This window comes from Globicephala melas, chromosome 14 (genome assembly GCF_963455315.2).
Source record: "Globicephala melas chromosome 14, mGloMel1.2, whole genome shotgun sequence".
NCBI lineage: Eukaryota > Metazoa > Chordata > Mammalia > Artiodactyla > Delphinidae > Globicephala > Globicephala melas.
Genome location: NC_083327.1, coordinates 82,490,741 through 82,507,585, shown reverse-complemented (window position 1 = coordinate 82,507,585; position 16,845 = coordinate 82,490,741). Strand labels below are relative to the sequence as shown.

The following is a 16,845-nucleotide window of genomic DNA, read 5'->3' as shown; positions in this document are numbered from 1 at the left end:
GGATTTGTAAGCAGTGAATATTGTGCCACATAAATATTAGTTATTATTCTGACTCAGCTACTTAGTAGTTATGTATGACCTTTGGCAACAACTTAATGTCTTTGTACTTCAGTTATCTCATCTATAAAATGAGGATATTAATAGTACCCATCTCACCATGGCATTGTGCAGAGTAAAATGAGAAAATACTAAGAAGGGTGCCTAGCGTGTAGGTAATTCATAAAATGGTAGATATTATTGCTGTTATAACTCTTAAGTACTTCAGAATTTACTTTTGAGCATCTATTGTATGCCATGAATAGGCAGCCATGAGTAGGGTGACCATACGATTTATCTTTCAGACTGGGAGACTTTGATAGTTAAAGGAGCGCTGTTAATAATCATACTGGGATAAGACGTATAAACTCAATGATCCTGGGTAGACCAGGGTGCATGTCACCTAATCAAAATGAACCAAAGATGAGAAGGTTTGTGAAGGGGGCTTCTACCAGCAGTTCTCGTCACCTCTACCCCTTAAAGATGTTAACGTCTCCTCTAAATAAATGTTGAAAAAATACATAAGGGTTATTGGCTTTATGGAGTGCCAAATTAGGGTTCCTCCTCGGGACCCCCATGTATATTTGACTCCACCTAAAAGCGTTCTGCTCCCAGCCATAATGTATTCCAGCTTTTCTTCTTCCCAACTCAGGTCTCTCAGCTCTGACTTTGCACATCCTGTTCCCTTTTGCCCAGAATGCCTTTCCCTCGTTTTTGAGTTTTCTAGGGCTATGATAACAAAGGAACACAAACATGGTGACATAAAACAACATACATTTGTTGCTCAGAGTTCTAGAGATCAGAAGTCGGAAATCAAGGTGTTTACAGGGCGATGCTTCTTCTAAAAGCTCTAGGGAAGGGCATTTCCTTGCCTCTTCTAGCTTCTGGTGGCTCTTAGCATCCCTTGGCTTGTAGCAGCATCGCTCCAATCCCTGCCTCCATTTTCACTTAGAGTTGTCCTCTGTGTGACTTTGTGTCCTCTCTTCTTCTTATAAAGACACCAATTACTGGATTTAGAGTGGGCCTTAAGTCCAGGAGGATTTCCTCTTGAGATCCTTAAATAATTACATCTACATAAACCCTATTTCCAAATAAGTTCACATTCTGAGGTTCTTGATAGATATGGATTTTAAGGAGATACCATACTTCCTTTAGTTGGAAGAAAATTAAAATGGAAGAGAGGTTAGTGCCTTCTTTGAAATCAAGGCACTTAGGCTGAGCCCAGGCTTCCTGAAGCCATGCCTTTGTCTTGACTGGTGAAGGCGGTGAGTCCAGATCCCCTCAGAAGCTTACTTATAATTGGACTCCCATCTTGCCTTTCCTCTCTCTCTACCAGGGTGGCGGAAGTAGCTTGAGTAACATAGGTGCAAGTAAAACGTGATATCTTTAAATCCATGACCTGACCTGTCACATGTGGGTTTTCATTAGCTTCTGTTAGAGACAGATGCAAAATGCTAGCTGCAAACTTCAAGGCACTTTCTCTTAGCCCTCAAAGTTTTAATATCCACAATGGATTTTTGTAAATTTCTTCAATCGATTTATCCCGGGGGAAGACTGCATGGGCCTCTGAGCTTTTCTTCTGCTCTTATACCCTGAGAACGTTTATATTATGAAAATATAAACAAACAAACAAAAAGACAAAAAGCAAACAAGAAACTCAGTCAACAATTGTAAAGGAAATTCATTATAGATAAGTTCTGTTATATAAATTTAGAAAAAAATGTTTTGTCAAAGACAATATTTACCATTTATTTCAGAGTAAAGGCCCAGAGCTGAGAGTGCTTGGTCATGGCCCCAGCACATACAACCTTCTCATTCACCTGCAGGGGATGGTGCAGCCCTTGGAGCAGCAGTCTGCTCCCCTGCAGAGCTATGGCCCTTGAGGATGTACTTCAGAGGACCTTTTGGCCTTAACACATTCTTTCTCCTGAACAAATGATTACAAGAAAGAATTAGTTAGGACCAACTGCTGAAACAGAAGGAAAGAATACCATTTATCCTTTCTTGTAGTCAGATGACAGAGTCTAGGAATTTGTCCCGATTTGCTCAGACTTTCAATGCCATCATACCAGCCAGTGTCTAGAGGGCAGCTCAAGCAGACATCTGCTTAGAGTACAGGTGTGGAAGAGGATAGCAGTTTCATGTTTTATTTATCCCACGCAAAATAATTGTTGCATATGACATAAGATATCCAGATTGTGAAACAGGAGCTGACATGAGTAACTATGTATTGTATTTATATCTAAAATTTAAACCTGAGGCTGGAAACTTATAAGGAATTTATAGCCAAGGTGTGAAACTGTTTATCTCTGTGTCAGTTGTTTAAAAAAATAAACATGAATGCCTGTCAGTTCTTGTTTCTTCTGTGCTGTTGAAGAGCCCAACTAAATATTTCTATCCCTCTGTGAGTCACTCAAGCTCTGGCCAGGGCCCAAGGAACATGCAACACCCCAGTTTACTGACTGACCCAGGTGAGGAGGGTGGCGCTTGGCTGCATTGTCTTACATGGCAGTAGGGCATCTCCCTGACTTAGTGAGAAACTTTTAGTATTTGAGAATAAGTGATCCCTGATTACATTTCTCCCCTCAAGAGTCTACACTCATCTCTTTTCTTATAGCTCTGGGTTAGGTGTGTGACTGGATAAGGAAATATCCATTGCTTCCTCTCCTAAGAGATTTTTTGTTTGTTTTTCATGACTTTTTTTTTTTTTTCTGGGGATGGATGTAATTTAAAGTAGTCAGTAGTTCAAAATTACCACTCTGGCTTTCCACTGATTCCACATAAACATTTTTTTTTTGTTGTCTAAGAGTTTGTTTTAAAGTCATGAAATAAAATAAACTTATTCTGTTCCAGTTGGCTACTGACTTATTGCAACCTTGAAGCAATGAATGAACTTCCTTCCCTGGGCTTAGTTAGTTAGTTCCCAGTTCTACAGTGACCAGCATTGGGCTGAAACCAAGCAAGGGGCACACCTGCTTCTCTTTGGTTCTGAATGAGGGGACAGGACCACATGCTGTGTGTTCACCCAAGAGAAAGCATTAGAATTACAGCATAGGAGAGATGGGTAAAAGGAAGGGGCAGGGGAGGGAGGGGGGGAGAGAGAGAGAGAGAGAGAGAGAGAGAGAGAGAGAGAGAGGGAGAGAGAACCAAAGGGAAGGGGGGAGGAGTAGAGATCATCCAAAGACCATCACATTCTTTTAGAAAGTGGAATTATAGGAGGGATGAAGAGAAGAAAACCAGAAGCAAACTGGGAGGCTAATTTTTCGGGCCTAGAAAGGAATAGGCTTTAAACAAGAATAAAAGGGTTTTTAATCCTTTAAAGTTTTTTTTTTTTCCAGTTTGTTTGTTTGTTGTTTTTGGAAATGGCCCCAAAGCTACAAAATATCGTTTTTGCACATTATTAGCAAAATCTCTTTGACAATACAGGTGTTCTTGTTGAGTTGGGGAAAGGGAGAACACAGTGAGAGAGAGGTGGTATGTGAAATGACAGTTTGGGTGACAGTTGTCTGCTTCATATTTTTTTCCCCAGGGTTGAATCATTTGAAGGTAAAATATCTTTAGGAGGAAGACGTAATAGAGATTATTATTCAAGATTCCTCTTTTTGTCCTGTATGCACAAGAAGGAGGGTCTGTTTGTTAACCCTGACACTCCTCCACAAGCAATACCATACATTGTATGTAATGATTTGTAAAAAATTAATTTAATTATGTTAAAATTCCATATATATTTAAATTATTTATAACAATATATCATAACGTGATAAAGTAATGTTTAGAGAAACGACACTGGGGGGGCATTTCTTGTAAAGTTTACAACATAAAACACAATTTTAACTTGGTTTTAGGCATAGGATTGATTCCCTGTTATCCTTTGTGTTTAGGAAAGGGTGGGCATGGATGAATGGAATCCCAGTCCTCACCTGTGCAACAGCGCTAACCTCTTCTCACAGTAAATCATTTACTCCATAGCTAAGGAGAGCAGTCAGTTGATTCTTGCTTTGTCTCCTTCCCCTCCCCACTGAGCTCCCTCTGTACAGGTCCTAATGAGTAGTGAAATGGCCCCAGGCCTGCCATGGGAGGGACTTGAGGGTGACATGGCTCAGACCCACACTGGCTAATTAGTGTGGAGCTAATTGACCTTTCCCAGTAATTGTATTACTCAGCCTTTGGCAACCAGAGAGGGGGCCTTTCATTATCTCTGTGTAGCATAATACCTTTGATCATAATAAAAACTAGCTGTAAGAAATGTGAAATAATTCAAAGCATAAATCACAAAGTATATGTCTTTTCAAAGTCTCTATTTTTTTAAAATGAAAGATCAAGTTGAAGGAACAGTTTTTATTCTCATCCAATTAATATAAACTGGCATTTAGTGTTTGTGCACCACTGTGGAGGTGAACTAGAGCACAAGAGAAAGAAATCAGTGGGAATAGTTTCTTTTTGGTTATTCTGACTCGCACCGAACGTCCTTAGCTCATGTTGTCTTTAACCACATTATCTCATTGTTAGCAATAACCATACAAAACATTTCTGAACCGTTACATTTAAAACTACCTTTAAATAACTCCCTAAATAATTGCCACATTGTCTTTCTTTGACATAGAAAATATACTACAGTAAGTCCCCTACGTACGAACAAGATCTGTTCCAAGAGTGTGTTCATAACTCCAATTTGTTCGTTAAGTCCAACAAAGTTAACCTAGGTTACCCACTAACACAATCGGTTATATAGTACTGTACTGTAATCGGTTTATAATACTTTCACACAAATAACACATAAAAAAACAAACACAAAAAATAAAGAAAACATTTTTAATCTAACAATACAGTATCTTGAAAAGTACAGTAGTACTGTATTAAAAACTCTGGTGAAATAAAAAAACAACTCTGGTGGGCTTACACAAACATCCGTTAGATGTTCTTTTTAGAAGAAGCAAGTAATGAACATGCTGAATCTTTAACAACCAAAAAAAAAAAAGAAGAAAATAAAAGAAAATTTATGCTGTGTTAAAGTGTTTCTTTAAAATTATCTAAGAAAGAGCTCCTTAATGCCAAACTCATTTTTAAAATTGAAATCTGATAACATCATTGACTATTAGATTAGGAAATCTTTTTATCTGATAATTCTTGGCTGATCATATTATTTTCTGGGGGAAAAAATGCGTGCTATTAAAAATTCAAATGAAAATCCGAGATTTTCAGGCCTTAAAACGTAAAGTTGGGATGCAATAGGAAGTAGGGTAGCCTTCCAACTGTAATTATTTTAACCATGTTTTATGATAAACGAGTTTAACAGAGTTGGAGAGAATGAAAATGAATGAATAATATCGAAGAGATTGAAGGCAGCCCAGTCTAATTTAAAGAGCATGGAAATTTGTATAACAAGTATAGTGATGAATGTAGATTGATCAGTGTGCTTATAAAATAAACTAGTGACTTCCCAGGCAGTCCAGTTGTTAAGACTTCGCCTTCCAATGCAAGAGATATGGGTTCGATCCCTGGTCGGGGAGCTGAGATCTCACATGCCTCGCAGCCAAAAAACCAAAACATAAAACAGAAGCAATATTGTAACAAATTCAATAAAGACTCTAAAAATGGTCCACATCAAAAAAAAAAAATCTTTAAAAACAAAATTAAAAAATCAACTCGTTGGAGGTTCTATCTAACATGTATCCTTGTATGATGAGCTCAGAAACGTGGGGAGTCCAAAGTGGGATATTTGAAAGAGCATTGGGCTAAGAGCCAGAAAACATGGGCCGCGGATCTGGCTCTTTCATTTCTTAATTATGTGTCATATTTAGGTGACTCACTAAAGCCATCTGACGCATTTCCTTACCTCTGCAATGGCTGCAGCAATTGGCATGTGCTCCACAGGATCATGGAGTCATTCAACAAACCCAGGTGGAGTGTGTACTATGACCACCGGGTCACTACAGTAGATACTGTAGATTCAGCATTAGGAAGATTTAGTACCTTTTCTTGAAGATGGAATTGTCTGGTAACAGAAACACATAAATAGGCAGTGCAACCCCGTGTGACAAGTGCTGTCTTCTCGGGGTTTGGGATCTGCAGGGGAGCTGACTTAAAAACAGCTGAAGCTGGCACCGACCTTTGGGGGTTGCCAGACTTGTTGCCAGGCCACCTCTACCCTGTTCTTACTTTGCATGGTTTGACTGATGCATCTATAACTGGCACTGATTCTTATTTCATTGTCTTGTCGTCCTGTTTGGTTTTGTTTTTTATCAGACCCACACAAACTTTCTTCCATGGCCTCCAGGTTGCCCTGGTCCCAGTGGCTGTCTTCTCAAGTTTTTAACATATCTGGCTCTTCGAATCATTCCTTTGTACCTGAAGCAGATCCATTGCAGCTTCCAAACCCCGCTCTTCACCATGGCCCCTATAGACTTGTCCTCCTCTGTCTATCCCGCCCACTACCTCACTTCCTCTCTGCAGCCACATAGTGGAGCTCGGGAGGGTCAGAGAAGGTTATCGGGAGTCCTTGGCCTGGGTTCCCATCCTGGTTTCATACTTAAGAGTTGGAAGACGTTGAGCCTGTTATGAATTTCTCTGTGGCTCACCTTTAACTTCTGTGAAGTGGAATAGAAATGAACAACAGAGACAAGTAATGTTTAAAGAGCTTAGTTTGTGCCAGGCACAGTTCTCCTGGCTTTACATACAACTCACTTCTGGATGGTAAGAGCAGCTCCCTTAGTTCACTATGGGGATATTAAACAACTTACTACATCTGAAGACCTTGTAACACAATCTGGAGAGTAGTACAAAGCTCAAGCATGTTATGTATTTATTTTACTTTTATTATTAATGTAATTGTTATCGGCATAGCACATGAAAGCATTTTGTTAATATGTGACATTATTAACTATTTTTGAAACTCATTATTAATCATTTTAAAGATTATCTGTGTAACCCTTCTTTAAGTGCTTGGACAACATTCCAATAACTTTTCAATCCTTGTTAATTTTCCTTGTTAGAGTAACATTACTTATTTTTACAATGTTCCAAAAGGTTAAGAATATCATCTTGGAAAGCATTCTCAGGTTTTTCAAATTTTTCTTGTTTTCAGTGTTCGAATTATATTACCAGGCTGTCAGATATTTGAATTCCAGCTACATGTCCTCAGAAGGACTCCTTTTCGGAAAAGGAAAACTACATCAATTTCTTGTATATCGTGGAATAATGGCCAGTTGGATGAGAGGTGGTCATTGGTTGGCAGACAACTCCCGTAGATGTTTTATTAATCCTGGGGTATCTCCAAGTCAGAGGTCCTGGAGAGAGAGTCCATGGTACTGAGCTCTCAGTCCCTGGTGGGACAACAGCTCTGCTTGACGGCACAAGACCAAGCCCAGCTGGGTGAATACCCACTTGTTTTGTCCACACTAAACGACTTATGTCACTGCCTTACTTGTTGAATTAATGACTTGTTATAAGGAAAACACAAATGTACTGTTTCCTCTTTGCCAAGCAATATTCTGGTTATTGAGGAAACAAAGATAAATAAGGCATTTTTTTTTGCCCTGAAGAAGCTTAAAACAATGTTTGAAAACTCTGCTGTCTTCCCGTGAAAATCTCTACCTCCCAAAGCTGAGGGATCGTTCATATACCAAGAGAACTAAATATTATTTTGGGCTTTGGAGTGGCTAGACAACTAAACTTTATCTAATTTATTGCCCATGGGACATGTTATTAATGTGGCTTTGAACTGAACTAACATGATGGTGCACTTGCACCATCTGGCAAAGGGACTGCTTCCAAAATCAACAACGTTTTCTACAAGTGAGTCAAAGAATTAAGCAGTTAATGGTCTCTGAACCATGGATGGAGTCTCAGGGAAATATGTTCTATAAATATCACTATAAGTACTGAAATCTGTTTGGGATCTTCCTACTCCCCTTTGCAGCTCTACTCTGAGCATTAGGAAAATCTGGATTTGAAAGGAAAACCTCAATTTTTTTATTTTTTCCATATTTGTCCAATTTTAGCAGCCCCTGAGATTTTGCTCAGGTTCTTCATGTGTTTCCTGGCATCTGAGTGTATAGTGATAATTTTTGTATCAACTTTTAGTTCACAGAAAGCCTGGAAAGTTACCAGAATAACTGTCACATTTGTCGATTCTGCTTATTCCACCTTCTTTATACATTTTCCAAATAAGATTGTGTGAGTGGAGCAGCCAAAAAGGATTCTGAGGTTTTATCTTTATACAAGATAAGGACCCACCTCTTTAGTTTTCAAAACTCATAAATGATGATAGTGATACTGACAATTATATATTGAGTTGTGACTGGATTGGGTCTGCACTCTGTATATGTCCTTACATCTCAGAGCAATCATCAAAGTTGGTAATATTATTGCTAATGACATATGTAGAAACTGAAGCTTATGCAGGGAAAGTAATTTGCCAAAAATCATGCAGCTAATAAATTACATCTATTTGACTTTGAATTCCATGTTCCTTCTCTGCAGTCTTCTTGCTCCCCGAGGAACACTTCAGGTGTTGTGTGTATGCGTCTGTAGCTGTTTATATTTGTTCATTCATTCATTCTTATTTCCTCTCAGTCATTTACCTTTTCAATTCATAGATGAATTTTCTACATCTACTAGGTTCAAAGTGCTGTGTGAGGCATTCTGGTAAATAAAAGTAGAAGTGTAACCCAGTCGCTGCTCTTAAGGAATTCTAAATTAAGTTGGAGGATCAGACACACACACACACAGACACACACACACACACACACACACACACACACACACACACACGATGTCCAAGCTCTGATCACTGCAGTGGAAGAGCATAGCAGGCAAAGATTACCGGAATTCAGATGAGAGAGAAAGACATTATTTTTATCTGGGAGTATCACATGAAGCACGTACGTTATGACTGTGGAGAGAGGAATTTTAGCTGACTGATTTTTTGAACCTTTTGAAAAGAGCACAATATGGATGAAAATCTCAGGATATGTTAGGATGCTAATTCTCAATTGTTTCTCCTTGTTGCAAAGCACATGTCCTCACATGCCCACATTTGAGTGTACTCAGATCTTGATGTTGGTTTGTTTGATATGACTTAGGCTAAAGGCTTTGTACAGTCTCTAGAGTGCTGGCTGAGCACTGAGGTGATGATAAATGGTGGTAGAACGTCTGTTAGTCCAATTAGAATGGAAAAAAGTGTATTGTCAGCGATTACTGCTTAATGAACAACCACAAGATCTCAGTGCCATACATTAATAACCGTCTCTTTCCCGTGCATCTTCAGGTCATCTGGGGGTCTGCAGCCGCAGCCTGCATTTAGCTGGAAGACTGCTCAAGCTATAGATGGGGTTGCACTTGATCCTCTCCATGGCTTGGGCTCAGGTCTGTGCCATGTGTGCAGTTCTGGGGCCCAGGCTGAAGAGGTGGAAACTTCCAGGGATTCTTTTTTGATAGCCAGGGCAGTGGTGAAAATATACTCTAAAACCCTGGTTCAATCACATCTGCAACTGTCCTATTAGCCAAAGCTGATCACATGGCTTAGCCCAAAATCAAGGGCAGGATGAAGGGAGATGAGAGTGAATATTTTTTGAAGAATAATATAATCTACATATATAATGGAGAGGAAAAGACAGTTGGTCTAGAAAGGAGAAGAGTCTGAGCACACTTGAAGAAGATAGTAAGATGTTAGACTATATTTAACCAGTAATAGTGAGACACTTTAAAAAGACTATGTAGAATACACCAGAAATTCTTGTACAAAAGGTTTGCGGGGCAAGACAAGAGGTAAGGAAGTTATTACAAAGCTCTTGTAATGATGGAGGCCTAAAATGGGGAGGTGACAATTGGGATGTAAAGGAGCTGAAGATGTGAAGGGAATTTCTGAGTCAGAATTAGTTACTCTTGACACCTTGCTGGATGTAACAGTAGGGAGGAAGGTTCAAAGGTGGTGAAGCCCTCTTTAGAAAACATAGGAGAATGATTGGAGTTTTAGGTGGGAGGGGAAGCCTTGATACTTGGATAACATGAGGGATGGTGGTGCCTTGACAGAAATAGGAAGTCAGGTAGGGGCGGACTGAGGGGACAGAGATTGACACAGAGTGACCACTGCTGAGTAGGAGCAGTCCTGGGGAGATCTGGGAAGCTGCGGGGACAGGCGGCAGGAAGAGGAAGTATGTTGACATGACCGAGACCCGAGACACGGGACCAGAAGAGATCAGAGTGGGATTTGGGACCGGAGGCCATGCTGGTGACCTTCCTGAGTGGGCGAGGCTGACACCAAGCAGTGGTGTGTGGGCAGGGAGTGCTGATGAGTGTCAGGCACCATTCTTACAAGTATGATAGAGATAACACGGCACTTGGGGGGTTAGGATTGTTACCAGTGTTGTTGTGTTTTGCGTGTGTGTTATTTAAACTTCCTAAGATGAGGGAGAATGGCAATGGGGGGTGTTGTAGAGAGAGGAGGGTCCTCGCTCTGTGGGACGAGGGACAGACAGATGAACGACTGTGTCTACCCAGTAGATATTCTGAAACAGAGATTTAACTTAAGTTAGTATAGTTTCTGTCCAAGTAAATTGTCTGACGTCTTTCTTTTCTTTTTTTATGCTTTTATTTTATTTTATTTTAATTTTTATTGGAGTATAGTTGCTTTACAATATTGTGTTAGTTTCTACTAATTCTACTAAATTTTAAAGTCTCATGTTCATACACATTAATATATAGATACAAAACATTTTTGTAGGCGTCCACTGATTTTAATTGTGAGATTGGATGAAACAGTGAATGATCCGAGATGGCACTGGTACCCTGTCCTCTGGCTTCACTGGCCTGGTGGTGTGATTGCTAGTGATGTCTGAGTATACATGGAGCCTACTGTAAACAAGTGTATGGTAAATTCTAGAGAAAATTGCCTTGTAGTTGGTAATAACCAACTCTGTGCTTTTTAAAACAGAAATGAGTGCTAGCATTTAAATTTGAAAATTATAAGGACATATTTCCAGGAAGTCAGTTTTAAAAGCATACTGCTTTTCAGTATGGTTATGTATGCAGTGTGATACATGTTTCTTTCCCGTTAGATTTCATGTTCCTTTGAATATTACTTCAGTTTTCGTCTGTTGTTGTGTTCCATTTATCCCCACATTTCAGTTTCTGGCCCCAGTTCAATATTAACACACACATGTGTAGGTGTTGGCCCCTGCTGCAGGGTGAGTGTGCCTGTCCTGATCAGTCAATCACACGTGTCACTTTTCTTTAAGTTCCATGACTGCATACAGACATTGGACATAAACCAATGTCTTTTACACACTCTAGAACTGATGACAAATTCAGCTCCTCCTGGTGTTTTAATGTCTGCCCTTTCTTGTTGTGTTTTTGTTTCACTCTCCCACAGAGCTGTGACCTGGATCAGCAGAGCATCGTTCACATTGTGCTGAGACCCCAGAGAAAAGTCCCAGAAAGGAGCACAGCTGGAGGGGACAGCCCGCAGAACACTGCGGGGGGCTCTGAGAGGGAGCCTGAGAGCCTAACTCGTGTGGACCTCAGCAGCTCCGTCCTCCCAGCCGACTCAGTGGGTCTGGCTATTATTCTGAAGGATGACAACGAGAATGGTAGCCCACCAGCTGGAAGGCCAGGTAATTGACTGACTGTGGCTAGTAAAGCATTTTGTGCAGTAAAATCTCCGCGAAGAATGGCCTCACTATGGTGTATTTAGTTCATGACAAGTTCTAAATCACCAGAGGGAGACATGACTAGAAGGAGAGTACGTGGATGTAAAATTTGAGGTGACACATTTAATAAGTACAACGAAACAGAGCTATCATATTAAGAATGAACATAAGGGATGGGGAAGGTGTCAGGACCATAGTGATAGTATCTTGGGTTTACTTTTGGAGGAACTAGGGGTGGTGGGGACATGTGATACATTGTGCTAGGCTCAAAATATATGATTAAGGTACCTATATGTCCCTCTCAACTTTTGCCTTTGTTTTCTTCTATTTCTTATTTTCTTAAAATACATTTTGGTTGATTATGTTTCTGATGATATAGAGAAATGTTAAAAAAGGAGAAAGAGAACTTCAGAGGTAATTTTAGTCATTCACAGGCTCTAAGAACAAATGACAATGTCAGTAATATCCTTTGTGTGAAAGAATTCTTCCTTCTTTATGCTACAGCCCATTTCAAAAGTTTGTTTTGGCATGAATGACAATCCCTTTGTTATTCTGACAATATTAGTATGTTTCCTTTAGTCTTTTATTCTCCAGTCTAAATAGTCAGAGGTACAACAGGATTCTTTTTGACTGTGTGTGACAGAAAACACAAAATAATAACAATGACTCGGCAAGGTAGACGCTTATTTCTCTCCCACGTGCAGTAAGTGAAGGCATAAGCAGCCCTGGGCTGGGATGGCTTTCACAGTGTCAGAGAATTCTGGAACCACCAAGATGGAGGCTTCTTGCTAAAATTACTAAATAAAATTTAATTAATATTTTTAAAATCATAGATGAAATTGAAAAAAAAAAGGAAATTTTCCAGGGGTAAATGAAGAAGTGGAAACAACACAGCTGTCTTTAAATAAAGGAATGAATAAACCAAGAATTTAAGTGCATGGTGCTCTGGTGGCCCTCAGGTGGTTGTGGAAGGAATGAAGGCTTCATGTCCTTTACATGGACTGGGCATCTAGGAGACTGAAAAAATAACTGAGAAATGGGGAAAATGAGATAAACCTAAACCTCTCAATACCTATGTTGTCCACAAGGAGGAATTAATATAAATATCAGACCCAGGCTTTGGCACATCTGATGTCTCAAGCAGAATGTACGTAAAAGCATTCCAGAGAACACTTGGGGGTCATGGCCTCCAGAGATGAACAAGCCCTACTGAAGGGGTCCTCATGATACCCATTATAAGTCAAACAAAGGGATATTCTACCTTGAGTGGAGGAGAGCATACACCATAAACTAGAAGATTGGTTTCCCCCAAAACATGAGAAAATAAAATGACAGTTTGAAACAGAATACAAAACAAAAATGTTTTATGTTAATTAGGACATAAAATAAAAAATTGAAATCAAAACAGAAAACAGACATAATAGAAAAAGATAGCTATTGAATAGAGCATACATTTAACTATTAGAATGAAAAAAAAATCCTCAACAGATTGGTTAAAAGAGCAATTTGTCAATGCCAAAGAGACAGTTAATGAATTGGAAGATATATATGAGGGAATGGCCCATAATGTGACACAGGTTAAAATGTAAAAAAGTGGTTTTAGAGACTAGGATTTGGAATTAGGTGGCCTAACTTATATCTGATAGGAAATCTTTAGAGCAGGAGTCCCCAACCCGTGGGCTGTGGACTGGTACTGGTCATGGCCTGTTAGGAGCCCGGGCCGCACAGCAGGAGGTGAGCGGTGGGCAAGCGAGCGAAGCTTCATCTGCCGCTCCCCGTCGCTCCCCGTCACTCCCCGTCGCTTGCATTACCGCCTGAACCACCCCTCACTCCCTGTCCGTGGAAAAATTGTCTTCCATGAAACCGGTCCCTGGTGCCAAAAAGGTTGGGGGCCGTTGCTTTAGAGCAAAATTAAATCCTTATGTGCATTATCTGGACATTAATAATAATATAAGCAGAATATTATCATTTATAGGTATTCACATATTTTAATGTTTCCTAATGTTTGTGATTCTACTATCTTGTCACTGGTATTTATCTGAAGATTTAAAAAGTAGAATCTTATTATTTTATTTTATTATAAAATTGCCTTCAGTCTTCTTGAGAGTTTTATTTTATGATTATCAGTTTGGAATTATTGGCACCTTCCATTGTTTCTCTTGCTAGATCATAATACTTCTACTGAAGAAAATATTCTCTTCCTACAGTGATTGAGATACCGGTACACTCTTAGAAAATTCTGCTAAATGTCTAATATTCTACTTAGATTTTAAGTGAAATATGTAATTGTTTCAACCCAAACAATAGATTAAAGAAACTCTCATAAATGTACATAGTACAGTAGCACTGTAGCAAGAGATGGCAGGCTACTCTATGCTTTGTTATTGGACTGCTTAACCTTAACTTTCCATACAGACCTCATGTAGTCTGACCTCTAATCACCCTGTTTCTCATTTACTCACTGACCAGTGGTGGCCTGTTAGCTGCACGTGTTTTGCCGGCTGGGGACTGGGCTTGGCAACACTTGCTGGCATGCCAGGTGGCCAGCCTCCTATTGTGCTTCTCCTTCCATCACCCCAGATCAGGAGTGAGCTCTCCTATTACCTTTCCTGTGCTGAAAGGGTGGTGTAAGTTATGTTGCATCTGGAAAGAATCAGGCAAAAAAATATGGGTTATTCCAGGTCAACTTTAGGACTTTATTCTGCATTGAACTGAAACTCTGAACGGCAAGGAGTCGTCCCTTAATCTTCTGAAGTGGAAAGAATCATCTCCTTTTCAGAACTTTCATACCTCTTATTATTTTCTATTTTGTACTCTAGTTCCTTCTGTATATACTTTATCTCTTTGAGGACAGGATATTTGTTCAATTTACTGTAGTTTCCCACAAAATCTCTAAGAAAAAATGGTGATCAGTGTTTCCTAAATTATGTAAAACTGTAAATGTAATAAGCCATTCATCAGAATTTTCTGTGTATTTAACTTTTAGAACTAATGACTTGTTCAACGTTATACAGAGAGAAATGAAACTTCACCTCTTAAAATATCTTGTTAATTTTACTGCTTGAATGAATGGAATACCTTGAATGGGATTATTTGAAATGACTGTGGGTAAACGACGTGCTTATACAATTATTTTTTTTAATAAAAATGACAGTTTAGAGTTCCTAGAGCAGTGACTCACAAACTCTAGTGGGAATGTTTGTTCAATGCTTATTCCAGGGCCAGAAAGTCTGATTCCGTTAGCTGAGGACAGAGATTCAGAAATCATGGTGCTGAGCACACTCCAAGAAATGCTGCCCTATAGCAAATGCTTTCCCACCTTTCGACTGTGAGACCTACCTAGAGTCTTTAACCAGGTGGTAGGAATGTTGAGAAAGACGGGTGGACAAACCAAGTCAGTCCATAGTAGCAAGAGCAGGCTCATAATTACCAGTTTTATATACAAAGCATCTACAGTGCATTTCATTTGGGGAAAAGAAAGAAAAAAGGTCCCTGGTTGAAAAATGTTTGAAAACTTCTGCTTTTAAGAAAGAAATTTAAGAGAAATAAACCCAAATTTCAGCATGTTTCCAGGGTGTTTGAATTAGACAAGGAAGAATTTAGGTGCTCGCCAAACGTGAGAGGGCTCTAAAAGGTGGAGAGCTGGGCTGTAGCCACAAAAGTAGATGCAACAAATAAGAACTGCAACTTGAGAGCATGTCTTTCAGGTATTTATAGGTGCAAAAGATAATTGGTCAATGTAAGAGGCATTGTCATGATCTACATTAATAGTCAGTTTATACTATTTGTATTTAGAAGCTAGGACATGTTAGATTATGATTTTTAAGAGGAAGTCAAAGAACTGAAATGAGTCATTTAAGAATTCCTTAAAGCAGTGGTTCTCAAGGTTCAGTACTCATCGGTGTCACCTGAGGGCTGGGTCCAGCTCAGTCTTCCTGGAGTGGTGACTGAGAATCTGCATTTCTAACAAGTTCCCAGGTCTTGCTGAAAGTATGGTTCCAGGAGCCATGCTTTGAGTAACACTGTCCTACACAGTAAGAATTTGTATTGTTTTAAAATATTGTTATTGTATATTATTTTATAAACATTTGAATAAGAACATCGAGTAAGCTATTCCTGGACTCCAAGGAACCCATGCATGAACTGAGTTCACATATTATGTTTGTGTTTCCTTAAAGAAATACCATTCATCCCCTCCTGATAATCAGATGAAAGAAGCTATTGGATCTAGGAAAAAATAGGAATATTCTCCAATATTTGTCATGCAGTTAGCTAACTACTTAAACAAATAATTAGAGAATCCCTACTCTGTGCCAAGCACAATTCTAGGTGCTGGGATGTAGCAGGAAATAGTAACAGCAAAATTACCAACCCAACTGGATCTCATTCTAGTTGGGAAGAAGATAATAAACAAGCAAACAAACACAAAGCCAAATAGCTAGTAAGTATATGTTCTCTGGTGAAAAAATTAGCATAGTAAAGGGAATACAGAGTGTTGGAAAGGGTGCTCTTTTGTATAAGGTCAGAGTCCTCTCTCATGAAGTGACAATTGAGGAGAGCATTTCAGGGAGCATCCATTCAGGAATCTCAGGTAGAGGGGACACCGAGTGTATGGACCCAAGGCAGGGCCATGCTTGGAAAGCAAGGAGGACAGCGTGGCTGGGGCAGAGGAAGTGAAACAGTAGGAGACAGGAAGTCAGAAAGGAAGACAGTAATACATGATCACAGTTGAAAGTGAAGACAATCTAATAAGAAAGTTTTACTCCTGTCAACTAATGTTAAAGCTGAAATTCTGAGGATGACATGCTACAAGGCTGAAAGGAATGGTAATTAGTATTCCTCTCCTTCTTCCTCTCCCTCGCCCTCAACAGAATCCATACCAACCTCCTCATAATCCTTCTCCAGGGCAGCCATGTCCTCACAGGCCTCAGAAAACTGTAGGCTGTGTAGGGTCTTGTAGGCCCTAGATTTTACCCTGGTGAGAAGGGAGCCACTGGAGGAGTTTTGAGAGATGGAGTGACATGATGTGACTTAGGGAATGTTCACCTTGGCTGCTTGTGAATAAACTTCAGGATGCCAAGGTAGAAGCAACAGGATCAGTGTTTTAAATCATCAAAATACCGTAACACCCGTGACATCAGGAACTGGTGGTAATGATAGT

General features: G+C 39.6%; 1 protein-coding gene across 11 annotated transcripts in view; it reads left to right on the top strand.

Moving 5' to 3' along the window:
* The window catches only part of AGPAT4 (1-acylglycerol-3-phosphate O-acyltransferase 4), a 1,427,829-nt gene that overhangs the window by 430,621 nt on the left and 980,363 nt on the right, over positions 1-16,845 (top strand). For all 11 annotated transcript variants that reach the window (XR_004038703.3, XR_009558681.1, XR_009558682.1 and 8 more), the window contains exon 3: positions 11,408-11,648. Coding sequence is in view for 7 of the 11 variants with exons in the window: in XM_030852990.3 (XP_030708850.1) it covers positions 11,408-11,648 (241 nt within the window). In the remaining 4 variants the exon portion in view is untranslated. The remainder of the gene's footprint in view (positions 1-11,407; positions 11,649-16,845) is intronic.